Genomic DNA, 13,369 nt, shown 5'->3' with positions numbered 1-13,369 from the left:
AAGTTTCATTATTACAACCACCCCTTTTTACCTGTACTGTTTTTAACTGCTGGGTCTGTAATACAGAAGACTGGGCTGCAGTATTTATCAGGTGGCTTCCTGTAGTCAAAGAGGAGACACCAACAGGCTTCATCTCTGGCCTCCCTCCAATAGTAACTACTTTGATTTGCTGGGCTGGTACCTTGGAGTCTCCTGCCTGTGCTTGAATTGTGGCCTTCTGAGTCTGGGGTAGTTGGTTGTGGGGTAGTGCTAAGACAATTGGTTGACCAGACTTTCCCAAAGTTGTCACAATTAGCTTTTGCCCCTCCTGTTTTATAGTTTGATTGCCAATTTTAAGATCAGTGGCTTTGTTCAGAATAATCTGATTGGCTGAGATAGTGGCAGGAGTCTGAGCACCAAGTTTATGGAGGCCACTTTGCAAGGTAGGTTTTACAGTTGCATTAGGGTCAGTTTTTGTAATTGTGGTATTCACTGTAACTTGGCTTGAGTGATTGCTGGGCACGGTAGCTGGTTCTGCGGTGACTGTGGATGTGGCTGTAGTTGCAGATTCACTGGCTGAGCTTATGTTCACTATTTCTTCCAGTTCTGTTTCCATAGGAATTGCATCTCCCATAGGTGACGACACAATAACAGCCTCAATGCTATCATCTTCCATCAGAGTTATACCAGTGTCCATTATCTCTTCAGGGAGTAAGCTATTCACCTCTGCTGATACCACCTCCATAGTAGATGTTCTGGCAGTAGGTCAATGACCAGACACTGCAACTATATTTAAAAAAAAAAACAATCAAAGAAAACAGTCAATTAATAGGTCATAAATTACAAAACTCCAGAAAAACAAATTTCTGCAAAGCTTCAAGAATAGTACTACCATAGAGGAAAATACAGGTGCACAACTAGTGGAGGCGGGGGAATTTTATTGGAACTATATTTTCATGTGAAATTTATCCTTGATTCTTTAATACATTTACTTGAATTTCCTGTTCATCCTAATTTATATCAGACCTCTTCCAGCAGCATTGCAATACACCAACATCTCAAGGCCAGAGAAAGCCAGGAATTAAAATAAAAAGTTCCTAAACATTTCTGTAAATCCCTAGTCCTGACCTAACCACATATTACAGCTTAAGGGCAATTTCTTCCCTCCTTGCTCCAAGCATATGCACATGACAGAGACCACTTAGTCACAACGGCTGTAAGTAGCTGACCAAGATATATAGTAAGAGTGAAAAATCTTTCAGAAATGTAAGAGTTCATGAATGGTTTTATTGGTCACATATGCCAACATTCATTACCAGGCTGTCATTCCATGGACTTGTTTGAAGTAGTGAATGTGCTAGTAGTTCACTTGTTTATGAATATTAATTTCAGAGATCTCAGCAACACTACATGGAAAAGCAGAGCTATTTAGTGACAAATTTAGTTACCTATTGAATTTGATCACCAACCCATTTGAGAACCAAGCCAATAGTACTAATGTTTAAGGCCATGGATGATTTCATACTTCTAGAGTGAGAGAAAAAGCACAGCTCACTTGCTCTATATTTACTGGGGTGGGGGGCCTCAAATTGTGACTTATTTAAAACATCCAGTGAATAAATGAACTAATCTGCAGGGTTTGCTGAACTGTTTAGAAAGAAAAGCAATCTTAAAAACCAGAATTTGCAATGGACTGTATACACGAGTCTCAACTTGAAAAATCTTGAAGGAAAAATGAAAATGGCAGAATCTCCTGTTAATAAGATACAGAAGCATGAATATAGTGTTACCCACTGAAAAGGTAACATATTGTCAATCAAGAAAGATCAGCATCTTAAAATGCCTCCTCCCTCATTTGCCTCCTTCCATCAGTTTCTTTCTTTCATCCTGTAGTGAATAGGCGCACTGTGTACCTTCCTACCATTTACAGCATTCATGCTGAATGTCAGGGTGCAGCAAGCATAGCACCTTGCCCTCACAACTCTGGGTTTGCACATTGCTGAGCAAAGTGCAATGGTGCCATTTTTACAGCACTCCTACTCATAATTAATGGATACTGTGGATGGTTTTAAATGGATATATTAAATGCTGAGGTTGCATTTACTGACGACAATGCCAGCGTATGTCTGAATTTGCACCATTTTATGATCAACAGCCAAAATGACTATAGAATGGCTGGAGATTATTCACCCAAGAAGTACAAAGGCTACGGGAAAACTGCAGTATGTTATCTACTTTATATGTTGACAGGCTGATGATGAAAGCGATTTACAGGTTCAGGGGTTCCTACTAGTTTCAGTTTGTTTTTTGTTCATTAGAATGTTGTAAGAAAACTATACAAGAAAAAGATGATCAACGAAGCATTTTTATGGTGCAGCTTGGAACTTACACGTTATTAATGAAGTTTTGCACCAAATAAGATTTAAGACAGTAAGACTTAAGAGTCTTGGGGCAGGTCTACACTACAAATTTGCAGTTGCGCTGCTGTAGCGCTTCTGGAGAGAGACAGACAGTAGAAAGCTCTCCTGTCAGCTTAATAACTCCACCTCTGCAAGAGGCTGTAGCCATGGCATCGGGAGACACAGCACTGTCTACACCAGTGCTTAGGTTTGTATAACTATGCCACCCAGGGGTGTAGATTAACAACACACCTAAGCAACTTAGTTATACTTAAGTAATTTCGTAGTGTAGACTAGGGCTTGGTATTAAAGACTTGAGCCAACTTTTTTCCTATAATGAACTTGATGGAAAATTTACCATATAGTTATATGGCTGCACGGTTCGTTTTCTAAGTAGGCTTTATTTTTAATATACCTGTATGAAATGTTTTGCATCAGCTGTGAATTCATAAAGCAGTATAGTTCCTTGTAGCTAGTGAGCTACAAACTCATTATAGAACAGTTTATTATTTTAAAATTACATTAATATTTCAAGTTCCTGTTGATTAGTGAGGTATTGGTGTGCACTTTGCAGGCTTCCCATGTGATAGCAAGCAACTAAAAGCCTGTTCCTGTAGCCTCCTGGAGGCACAACTCTCACTTGTTCAAGAGAAGCTGTGTCCACATCAGCTGTTTTGCTTCCATAACCAGCACAGGATAACTATTTGCCAGAGACATGAAGATGACAAGGTGAGTGAGGTAATATCTTTTATTGGACAAACTCTTTTTGGTGAAGGAGACAAGCTTTTGAGCTTGCACAGAGCTCTTCAAACTATTATAGATTTTGCTGTTAAGAAAAAATATTTCATATTAATGTTTTTGATACAACAAAAGATTGACAGGAGTGATACAAGCATGAATTTTCATCAGCCTTCCTTCCATAGCATGTATCTGATTAAAGTAGGTCTACATGGAATATTCCATCCCTGATTTTCAGTTAATCAAGTTCTAGATGTGCTGTATCCCTTTTCTGTAACATTCTAACACACAAACACAAGTGTTTGTTCCTGCTTTGTTCTTTTCTTCCCACTCAACTCCTCATTTTTGGGAAAGGACAGCAACACCACATTGTACAATTGCCAACAGTCCCATGAAATGCCCTACCCTTCCAGACTACTAAATGGTTTTCTACAAAATAGCATCCTAAAATGCATGGTTATTGAAAAGATTATAAAACATGGACTACAGGGTTACACACTGCAATCCACATAAAAGATAAATTTCAAAAAATTCCCTCCGAATTGTCTTCATTGTTTGATATCACACTTAGGGAACAGTAACCTATGCATGGCACGGATGCAAAATATAGAGATGTATTAAATAATTTAAAAGAAAAACCTTGAGTTATGGGTATCTAGTGAATTAAATCGACTTGTAAGATCACCTGATCTTTTCAACAGAAATAAAGCTCCATGGTTGCTACCTAATTCTTCTGTACTAGCTGAATGTGCATAATGAGGAGAGATGTGACCAATACATCACATAACAGCTGTGAAACTTCTGCATTTCAAGTCATATTTACATTTCATCATCCTGACTTTCAAGAGTGTTTATATATTTTTGTTGTAGCACCTGCCAACCTTCCCAGAGCTGACTAAATTGTGCCTTATTTTACAAATTCAGGAAAGTCCAATTCCATCTGTTTCTGCTACAGACAGACAGAATGACAGAATCAGTGGAAAGCCCCACTTGCTGAGTACCAGTGACTGCCCTTTAATAATACTTAACACATAATTAAGGATACAATACACAGGTCACGGATTCCATGACTTTCCGGGACATCTATGATTTCTTCTGCGGCAGGGCTGGAGCAGCTGTCAGTCCCAGGATTGCCAGAGCAGTGGCTGCTGGAACAGCTGACTGGCAGCCAGCTCCCCGGTCACCAACAGGCAGCCAGCAGCCAGCTCTGGAGCCGCCGAACAGCTGACCGGTGGCCAGCCCTGGAGCCACTGGGGCAGCGGCTCCCAGCCCATCGGAGCAGCTGCCAGGGTTGGGTCAGTCCCCCCAGGGCTGGAGCAGCAGCAGCCAGCCCCTGCCGCAGCAGCAATGATGGGGCTGGAGCAACTGCAAGCCCCGGCAGTGCTCTGTTTGTTCCCCCTCCCCCAGGGTATTTTCAGTAAAAGCTAGGGACGGGTTGCAGGCTTCCGTGAATTTTTGTGTATTGCCCACGATCTGTTCCTGACTTTTACTACAAATATCAGTGACAGAATCTTAACCTTACACATAGTTAATATTTGTAGAAAGCTTTACAGCTATAAAGTGTCATTTACCAAGCTAGTTGATTAACATTCCATAGATCTGAAGGGAAAAAAATGCCTCTGACATACACTGGCTGATGAATGGCACATCCCAAATAGGAAGGCAGCAAGAAGTTGTCAATGGGCAACTTGACAAATAAGATGACAGTTTATTTGAGTTACCAAGAAAATAAAGTTACAAAATTAGCTCAAATACCCATGTTTCTTTTGTTCTCTCCTCCCTCTCCCCTTTAATTAAAAGAAATGGTTTCAGGGTGCACAATTAAGTTAACATGAAAATCTTATAAACCTTTGCCATTTATTACACAAATATTATTACATTCTGCAGAAAGGAATTGGTTCCACACACCATTCATTCCAACAGAACATTGAATAGTTGGAAGTTTTGGACACCATATTCTAATTTCACAACAGACTCTTGTGTAAAAGTAAAATAAAAGTCAAAGACTAGCAGCTTTTCCTTCACCCCTCTTTCGGTTTCATGCCAGCTTTGTCAATTTCATGCCATGCAGTTCCACAGAAACTGAAAAGCAGAACTACAGAGATGACAGGCAATATCAATAAATACATGTTGAAAACGTCCATATAGTCAGCCGTATGCTTTTCTACACACAAATCATCCAAATCAAACACCTATTGGACTTCATAAAATGACTCATGTTAAAGTTGACCCAACAATCAAATTTTGTAAAAACAAGTTTTTATAAAACTGAAGATAACCCACAACTAAAATAACAATGAAAACAGCTTTTAAATAACATTCCCCTGCAGTGTTTGAAACCCAAATGTTCTACCACTAAGAACCTGAAAGTGAAAAACTATAATCATGAATCTATCTTAATTGATTTTCATTATCCAAAATAAGAGAAACGCAAAAAGTCAATGGAGAACATAAATGAGGTAAAGTAAAGTAGATTTAAAAATTACTCCACATTTAATTACCTCAAGTGTAACCAGGGTAAAGAAGTTTATTTAGAATATATGATGTTTAAGTTTACAGTGAGTGCCAAGCAGTGGAAGATTTCAGAACAGATGACAATATCAAATTAAACAAACACTTTGGAACAAGAAATGTTTAAACTGGGCCTGATACTGAGTGGCAAGGAGCACACACAATTCCCAATCTTTCAGATGGGAGTTGCCACACTCAGCACCTCTCAAGATCAGGCCTTCTGCCAGTAATTTCAGTAGGAGTGCATCTAAGCATTACTGTTACTGTACAAAGGTCCATCGCAATAAACAGAATGTTTAAACTACAAATTTCAGTGGCACTTCACACAGCATGCTGTGTAATAATTACATAGTATGTTGCTTGTGTATCTTAAGAGCAATGCTCCATAAGCAGTTAAAACACATTTTTATTTGCAGAGTCTCACTGCAGAAGATAGAGCATTTGCAACACAGATTTCAATGGGGCACTGTGTTGCCAAAAATAGCTAGTAATATTGTATGGAAAAGCATCTCCTAGTAAGAAGATCATTCCTGATGTGTTTTATGCAACATATTATTATTCCATCATTAGCTGCATCCTGGGCTTAAAAACAGAGAAAACAAAATACAAAAATAATTGCAACACATTCACATTTGGGGGGAAATTTTCCAAAAGGCTTAAATGGCCACATTATCGAAGCTGTTAAAAAAAAAATAAAAAAACTAATTCTCACTTAATTCTGTAAGAGGTTATATTTCCATACTTCATACTGCCCCTTTAGATATCTCTGTGCTTCAGTTTCCCTATCTAAAAAATTAGGGAAAGTGACCCACCTATGTAAAATGCTTTGAGATTCTCAGCAAACTACCCTTTGCTTTTTCATCTCATTTCCATCATTTCATTTTCTATATTTATGAGATTTGCATAGGCACTGCCATAGTGTGCTGCTGACATGGGAAGTGTTGGATTAATAGAGTGAAATTATGGCTTCTGGTATGCTATTTATCTATTAATGTGTTCCCTGTGGATTTAAAGATAGCCAGTTTGCAGAATAAGTGCATAACCAAAAATAAAGTTGGTGGACACTGACCATTGAAACTCTCCTATGGATGGACAAAGGTGTGTCTGTTTTTAAATGTTGTTCTTGGGCACAACACCCAGACAGATAAGCTTGGTTTGGTGGAGGGTTTGGCTTGTAACCATGTTTAATGGGCCAAATAAATATTGTGCTTAGTATAGCTTATTTGCTTGCTGTGTAGTGTGTGTGAGATAGGAGTTGAACTCCTAAGTTTTAATGTCAACTACTACTAGCCCAAACTTGAGCAACTGTGGCTGTTACACACCATAGCATGTGTGTGTCATAATTGGATGACAATGCAGGACAACATTGTCCCTATGGAATACAATAGAGACCATTAAAACCTGCCACTCACTCTGCTCAGAGATGAAGCTGTGATTGTAGCTGCTGTCTTTAGTAACAGGTGGAACAAAGAGCTCATTTCCAAGGGCTCAAATGGTGAGTCCACCAAACATGTCAGCACAAGGATAAGATCTCTGACTAGAGGGGAACTGTTCACTACGCCTTTCAGGAATGTTTTGATGGTGAGAGGGCTGAACACAGTAAAACTGTCTGTTGGCAGATGATACATTGAGATGGTAGACACGCTCCTTTATAAAGGCAAGGAAAGGCTGAGAGATTTTAGGTACAATAGGTAGCCCAAAATAGATTACATATACCCAGAATATGGAAATGGATTATTAGCTACTATCCCAAGGGAAAACATTTTCCACTAAAATCTCTACTTGCACAGAGCACATGATAAGCAAATTATTCCATATCTTGTTATCCAAGCCGGGACATAGTGGCAATTCCAGACTGAGGTGCAGGACAAGACAGAGTTCCTGAGACAACAGGTCCACTGTAGAACAAACAAAGACTGCAATGAGAAATCCAGGATATCTGTCTTCTAATGCTGTCTGGCCCATGCTGGAACAAACTCTATGCTCCAGGGTCTAGCTTGGTCTATTTTTTTTTTAAATCACTAATGGAATCAAATAAAGCAGTTATTGTCTCCAGTTTAACAGGAATGCATTTGTGATCCAAGTCTGTCCTCACCTGTTTTGGAACTGAGGACAATTCAGATTGCTGTGTGTCATGAACAGATCTATGAAAAGATAGTTCCACTACTTGAACAGCAGATTCCTTGCTTTTTCAAGTACCACTCACATCATTCCTGCAGCCTGTGACTTACGCCTCCTACTAACACCAATAAAGTTCCAGCAGTGGAAGGCTCACTTCTCAGAGTGGAAATTCTTACTACTGATGAGGCCCTCACAGGCCCTACACAGACAAGGGCCCCAATCTGTCTGGCACCAACTTTTTCAGTGCTAGGGTCATCCACTGAAGACAAAGCCAGCCCTGCTTTGGTCCTTCACAAGGGAAGCCAAGAGTTCCTTCCTTGTTTGTGATCTGTGCCCTCCTTCATCAGGCATCCTTGGTGAAGAAAGCACGTCTCAGTTGCCTATTAGTGTAGGCACCAAGTGTAAAGGCACCACATGCCTAGGGCTGATTGTAGGAATGAACTTTCAGTAGGCAGCACAAACAACCTGAGTGCATGTTTGCTTCTGGAAACATGGAGGGGCAGGAGCACACTGCTTAAATCCACACTTCTTATCCATTCTTCTTGGATCTTTGGAGGTGCAATCACCCTTAACCAGAAAAGTTGAAGAAATTTTGTCCAGACAAAGTCTAATTCTGCAATGGCACAAACTACCTAACTGTTTCTTACTACCCATAATACAATTTGAAAGTTTGGAGTTTTAAGCCGAAAGTCCCCTAACTAGCTACAGGCACATAACTAGATGAACAGAACTAGGAACTGGGTGGCTGGGGCCATGAAGCACTTTCAGAACCCCTGTGCTGAATGTTCAATGCAGCTGTCCCAAGGGGCACTGCTTTCCAGAAAGTTTCCAAAACTCAGCAGCACAACACTCAAGTAAGAATATGCAGAAGTATTCCTTAAAGGAGCAGTAGTCCTTTTCTGGGCCCTCCTTGCCACTCCATTCATCTTCTCCTATTGTTTCTGCCATGCCTTTCTCCATTCCACTCCCTACACATTGAACACCTCCAACACCAGTTCATCAAGCCACCATCTTCTACATTCACAATCCTCTGAAAGACTCATTTCATCCTCAATACACACAACAAGCAGCATCAATTATCCAACTCTAAAATAGTCCTTGATTTTTTAATGTATGTAGGTTGCAAGATTTTCCAACAGATTCTGTCTTTGTTGCATCTTGAACAACTCTGAGCATGCTGTTGGAACTCCATGAATAAAAGTAACTAGCCAGAGAACTAAAGCTACTTTCCAGCTGTAGATATGAAATACAAATATAATACATGGGTGAAAAGGCCATCTTACTCCCAGTTGCTGGGATGGAAGAACATACTACGATTCTTATCAAGTTGTTGTCCTTGGACCTTCTTCTGAGGTTCCAACTTTCAAATCATTCTTGTCTAGTAAGTGTGACGAATTTGAAACTAGCACATGCCCCTTTGACAACTGAAGAGAAAAGGATCTCTCCCTCTTGCCATTCAAATCCTCCTGACTGTTTTGGATGGAAGAGGAATAATTCATCGCAATTCTACCCCTCCTGCAGCCTTCTGCTGTTCTGGTCCTCCTCAGCGACTATGTCTATAGCCTGCCTATGCTATGCTCAGTTTTCCTTAGCAGGCCACAAGGTGAAATTGACATGATTCTCCTCAGTTTTACTACTGTCCATAAGGATCTGAACTGCAGCTGTGAAACTGGCTAGTCTTGTTAATACCTTCTTTGCTGTTGGTTAAAAAAGCTTTGTGATCCAGTATCTCTGGTGCTATCTGTATGCAGAGGCAGAAATCCAGCATTGCATAAAACTTACATTCAGTACATTACTATTGCAAACATATGGGTTACAGAGTTTGTTTAAAGGAAAAGGCTTTAATTTTGTAACAATCTATGGCTTAGGATCCCCCATGCAACAAGAGAGACTTCTTCGTCACTATCAAAAGGGTCAGTGGAGTTTTCAAAACCTGCCTATCCAGAACAAAAGACAATTTACATATATGAAAAGCATAACAGTGATAAGCCATCTTTATTTTTGAAGCAGGTTTCTATTAAAAAAAAATCACTCCCTCCCCCGAGTGTGTGTATATAAGTAACAGTTGTGTTAATTTTTATGAATATTCTATGTGTTGTATAGACAAACCTTTTTTCTGTAAAAATCTAGTAAAACAAAAAATGAACCTGTAACCTAGCCATGGTCAATAGAAACAAGTGGAAAATGTAATGCCACAAAAAGTCTGCAGATTTTATACATGTATTATCCCCATTGTTACACTTTCAAAGAAGTAGATTAAAAGCAAAACACGACAGTAAAAAAAAAGGGATCATGTGAAACAAATGAGAAAGGACGATTTTATTTCCACAAACCACCAACCAAAAAATTTCCAAACTCCACAGCAAACAATAAAAAGGAAACACTTTGTTACAAGTAGAAAAATGTTTGTAGAGGACCTTGTTTTTCATTGTTACATGACAGAAATGATTAAGATCTATCAAATATCAATGCCAATGCAGGCCATTTCAAGACAAAATATATACCTGCTCCCTATCCAGTTGCAATACAGAGTGAGCAAGGCACCATTTTTTCTTGAATTGTTCTCAAGAACTACAGATGTTATGCCAAAAGACACACCTTACATTCTCAACCATCTGTTAAATTAATGTGACCAGACAAGAGTCAGGACTGGTCTACGCTGGTGGCTACGGCAGCTGACGGGAGATACGCAAGCTACACAACACAGCTGTAGCATGGCGTCTACACAGACCAGCTCAATCGATGCTGCTGCATTGACGCCTGCCGCCACGGCAGTGAAAACATATTCTCAGAAAATTCAATGTTATGGTTCTCTCAAGTCACCTACAACTCATCTCCCTCACACTTATCTATTATTCTGTACTACTCTATGTTATTAGATGCATGCCTTTATGGGTAACATAACACACATTTAAGTAGTATACTGCATATATACAAGTTGGACGAGGTACGCAATAGTGGGAGCCAGGACTGTATTTCATTTGTTTTGTGCCTGTAAGTTATCAACTATAAAATATCATCAATATAGGATGTATTAGGCAATATAGGTCTCATATACTTAATTTCTAAAGATGAGAAGACTAGCAAGCCATGCCAGCATTAGCTAGGCTCATTACAGGAGTGTGAGGTGGCTCTCTTCTTTAAAAGTATGACTTGAAAAATCAATTTGCCCACACACTAGTTGTGAGTAGGAATCTTTCCCTAATCAGCAATTTCTACACTATTATAGCTTTCATTTTAAAAAAAACCTAGAGAGACCAACTTAAAATCTTATATCTGTCTGAAAATATTTTTACCTACTGTTGTTACAAGTACCACCTTTAATTACTGTAATTGAAAGATTAGAGAGAAAAGCGTTTTCTATTTTTTCAGTTTGCTTACTTTGTGCATTGATCACTTGGACATGCATGCTTTGCGTGTGATCAGTTTCACTACCTCCCTTGTATAAGTCTTTGTGTGAGTCTTACACACATGTAAATGGGAGAGAAAAATGTTTCATAATAAAATTTGATATTAAAACCACAAAAACTAGCAGTAGGAATTCAGTGGGTAGGTGTGATACTGAAACTACTATCAATTCTTTTTAAAAACTGACTGGATGTCAAGCAGACCGTGACCAGGTGAATCCCTATCACCTGCTAGAGGCTGAGGTGGGGACCCAATTAGCAACAGGTTCCACAACTGTGGGATGACTGTTTTATTGCCTCCCGGCCAGAGCTAAATACAAGCTGTTAGTCACCTGGACCTTATAAGCAGACTTTGGAAATGATTGCAGAGAAGGCAGGACACTCTTCCAGGAAAGAACCCATTGGACTAAGATAGTTTCCTGAGGACATAAACCCTGAGGCAGGGCCTAGAAAGGGCAGGAGAAATCCCTAGGGAAAACTGCTGGAGTTCCCAGGAAGGGGAGGTAGCAGGGGAAAACCCTGCTAAACAAGGAGCAACAGAGGAGGAACCCTGAATGTGTAGGTTAGGCTCCTGTGGGAGGAAAGCCCAAAGATAGGGCCAGTAAGAGCACTTCAGTGGAGTCTAAGCGGGGCAGGGGGAACATTAGTTTAGAGGTTCACTCTGATTTTTTTGTTATCCCAGAAGAGGTTTAGAACTTATGTGATTTGCCCAAAGACTACCTTGGAGGTCAGGGATGTGCAAAGACAGAAGGCCTGCATGGGGTACTGGAGACAAAAGCTACTGCAACATCGCACCCTGACTCAAGGGGGTGCATAGGTGGTGAGTATGCCATATAACACACATGTATCCCTTTAAGTTACTAGCAAATCTGGTCTTAGAGACATTAATTTTCCTAATGCAATGGTAACTCATATTTAGGGTCAGGAAGGAATTTTCCCCTGGGTCAGGTTGGCAGATACCTTAGGGGGGTTTTCCCCTTCCTCTACAGCATGGGGCACAGGTCACTTGCAAGTTTAAACTAGTATAAATGGTGGATTCTCTGTAACTTGAAGTCTTTAAACCGTGATTTGAGGAATTCAATAGCTCAGTCAGAGGCTAGGGGTCTACTACAGGACTATGTGGGTGAGATTCTGTGGCCCGTATGAAGTCCTACAACATCACGGTAGTCCCTTCTGACCTTGAAGTCTGAGTCTATGCAGACAGACTTAGGTCTGTTGCTGTCCATAACTTTGATAAACAGCATTGTCCAATTAACAAGATTCTAGTCAGTTTCACTGCTGCTATTCAGAATCCTATGGATAGCAGTGAAATCAAGAATCGCATCAGTTTCACACTGCCTGTTAGGAAAACCATGAACTGAGGCAGACAGAAGTTATTCACAGGGGAGGATCACCCAAAAGACTGTTAGAGTGGAGGAGATCATTTTTCTCTCTTCCCACAGGAGCTTGTGAAGCAGAGGAAAGCAGCAACGAGACGCCTCTACGTAGGCGCTCGTATCATTCCCAACCCTGTATAGTCTGGGCTCCTCAAATATCAATAAATGTATCCTCTCTGTAAAGTAGAAAAGTAATACCTTTGGTATTGCACAAGGGGTGATAGAAGTACAGGGAGACTAAGTGACTTGCCGGGAATCACACATCAAATCTGAGGCACAGCAAAGAATTTAACATTGTCCTTCTGAGTCCCTTAGCCATAAGCTCATCTTTCTAACAGCTAGAGAGGGCAAGGTGCATCAATGGCATTAGTCATCTACCATCCAGCAGTTGAAACAAAAGATGAAGCTTCTAATCAAGATCGAGGACCATCTCCATGGAAGAATTTCCAGAACCTTCTCTATTCCCAGCTTTATCTACTCCTGGCTAACAGAAGTTGATGAAATATTCAAGTCCTACTCTGAAATATCAGGTGATGACCACTGTTAGTTGCCTGATCTGCTATGGCAAACACGTTCCATACACTTAAATACCCCATTAGTGCTTGTTATAATGCAAGCATCAAATACCAAACAACTTAAAATACTGGAGTTTGACAGATTTTACAGTCAATCTGTGTGCTCACACCTTAACAAGCAATGTATCCAAAGCTAGAAAAATTGTACATTCAAATAAACCCTATTTGTACAGATGTGCTGATATATTAAACTAGGCTAAAATTAGGACTCAGCAGAGTTGAGTGAACTCCAAACACTGCTTATAAGCATCACAGAGCCCATC

General features: G+C 40.0%; 1 protein-coding gene and 1 long non-coding RNA gene across 5 annotated transcripts in view; one reads left to right on the top strand and one right to left on the bottom strand.

Moving 5' to 3' along the window:
* The window catches only part of LIN54 (lin-54 DREAM MuvB core complex component), a 55,720-nt gene that overhangs the window by 40,139 nt on the left and 2,212 nt on the right, over positions 1-13,369 (bottom strand). For 3 of the 4 annotated variants that reach the window (XM_067556839.1, XM_067556842.1, XM_067556841.1), the window contains exon 2: positions 32-765. In XM_067556839.1, the coding sequence (XP_067412940.1) occupies positions 32-724 (693 nt within the window). In that variant the 5' untranslated portion in view covers positions 725-765. Of the gene's footprint in view, positions 1-31; positions 766-3,018; positions 3,079-13,369 lie in introns of those variants that run through there. The other variant, XM_067556840.1, reaches the window with a different exon arrangement.
* Positions 11,516-12,720, top strand: LOC137159140 (uncharacterized). The gene is made up of 3 exons (XR_010921543.1): positions 11,516-11,713; positions 11,838-11,975; positions 12,598-12,720. It is a non-coding gene; the product is annotated as an uncharacterized lncRNA (long non-coding RNA).

Source organism: Emydura macquarii, unplaced genomic scaffold, assembly GCF_026122565.2.
Source record: "Emydura macquarii macquarii isolate MOO-44397 ecotype Brisbane River unplaced genomic scaffold, CSIRO-AGI_Emac_v2 contig_1790, whole genome shotgun sequence".
Taxonomy (NCBI): domain Eukaryota; kingdom Metazoa; phylum Chordata; order Testudines; family Chelidae; genus Emydura; species Emydura macquarii.
Note: the sequence above shows the minus strand (reverse complement) of the source record. Positions and strands in the feature narration are given on the sequence as shown.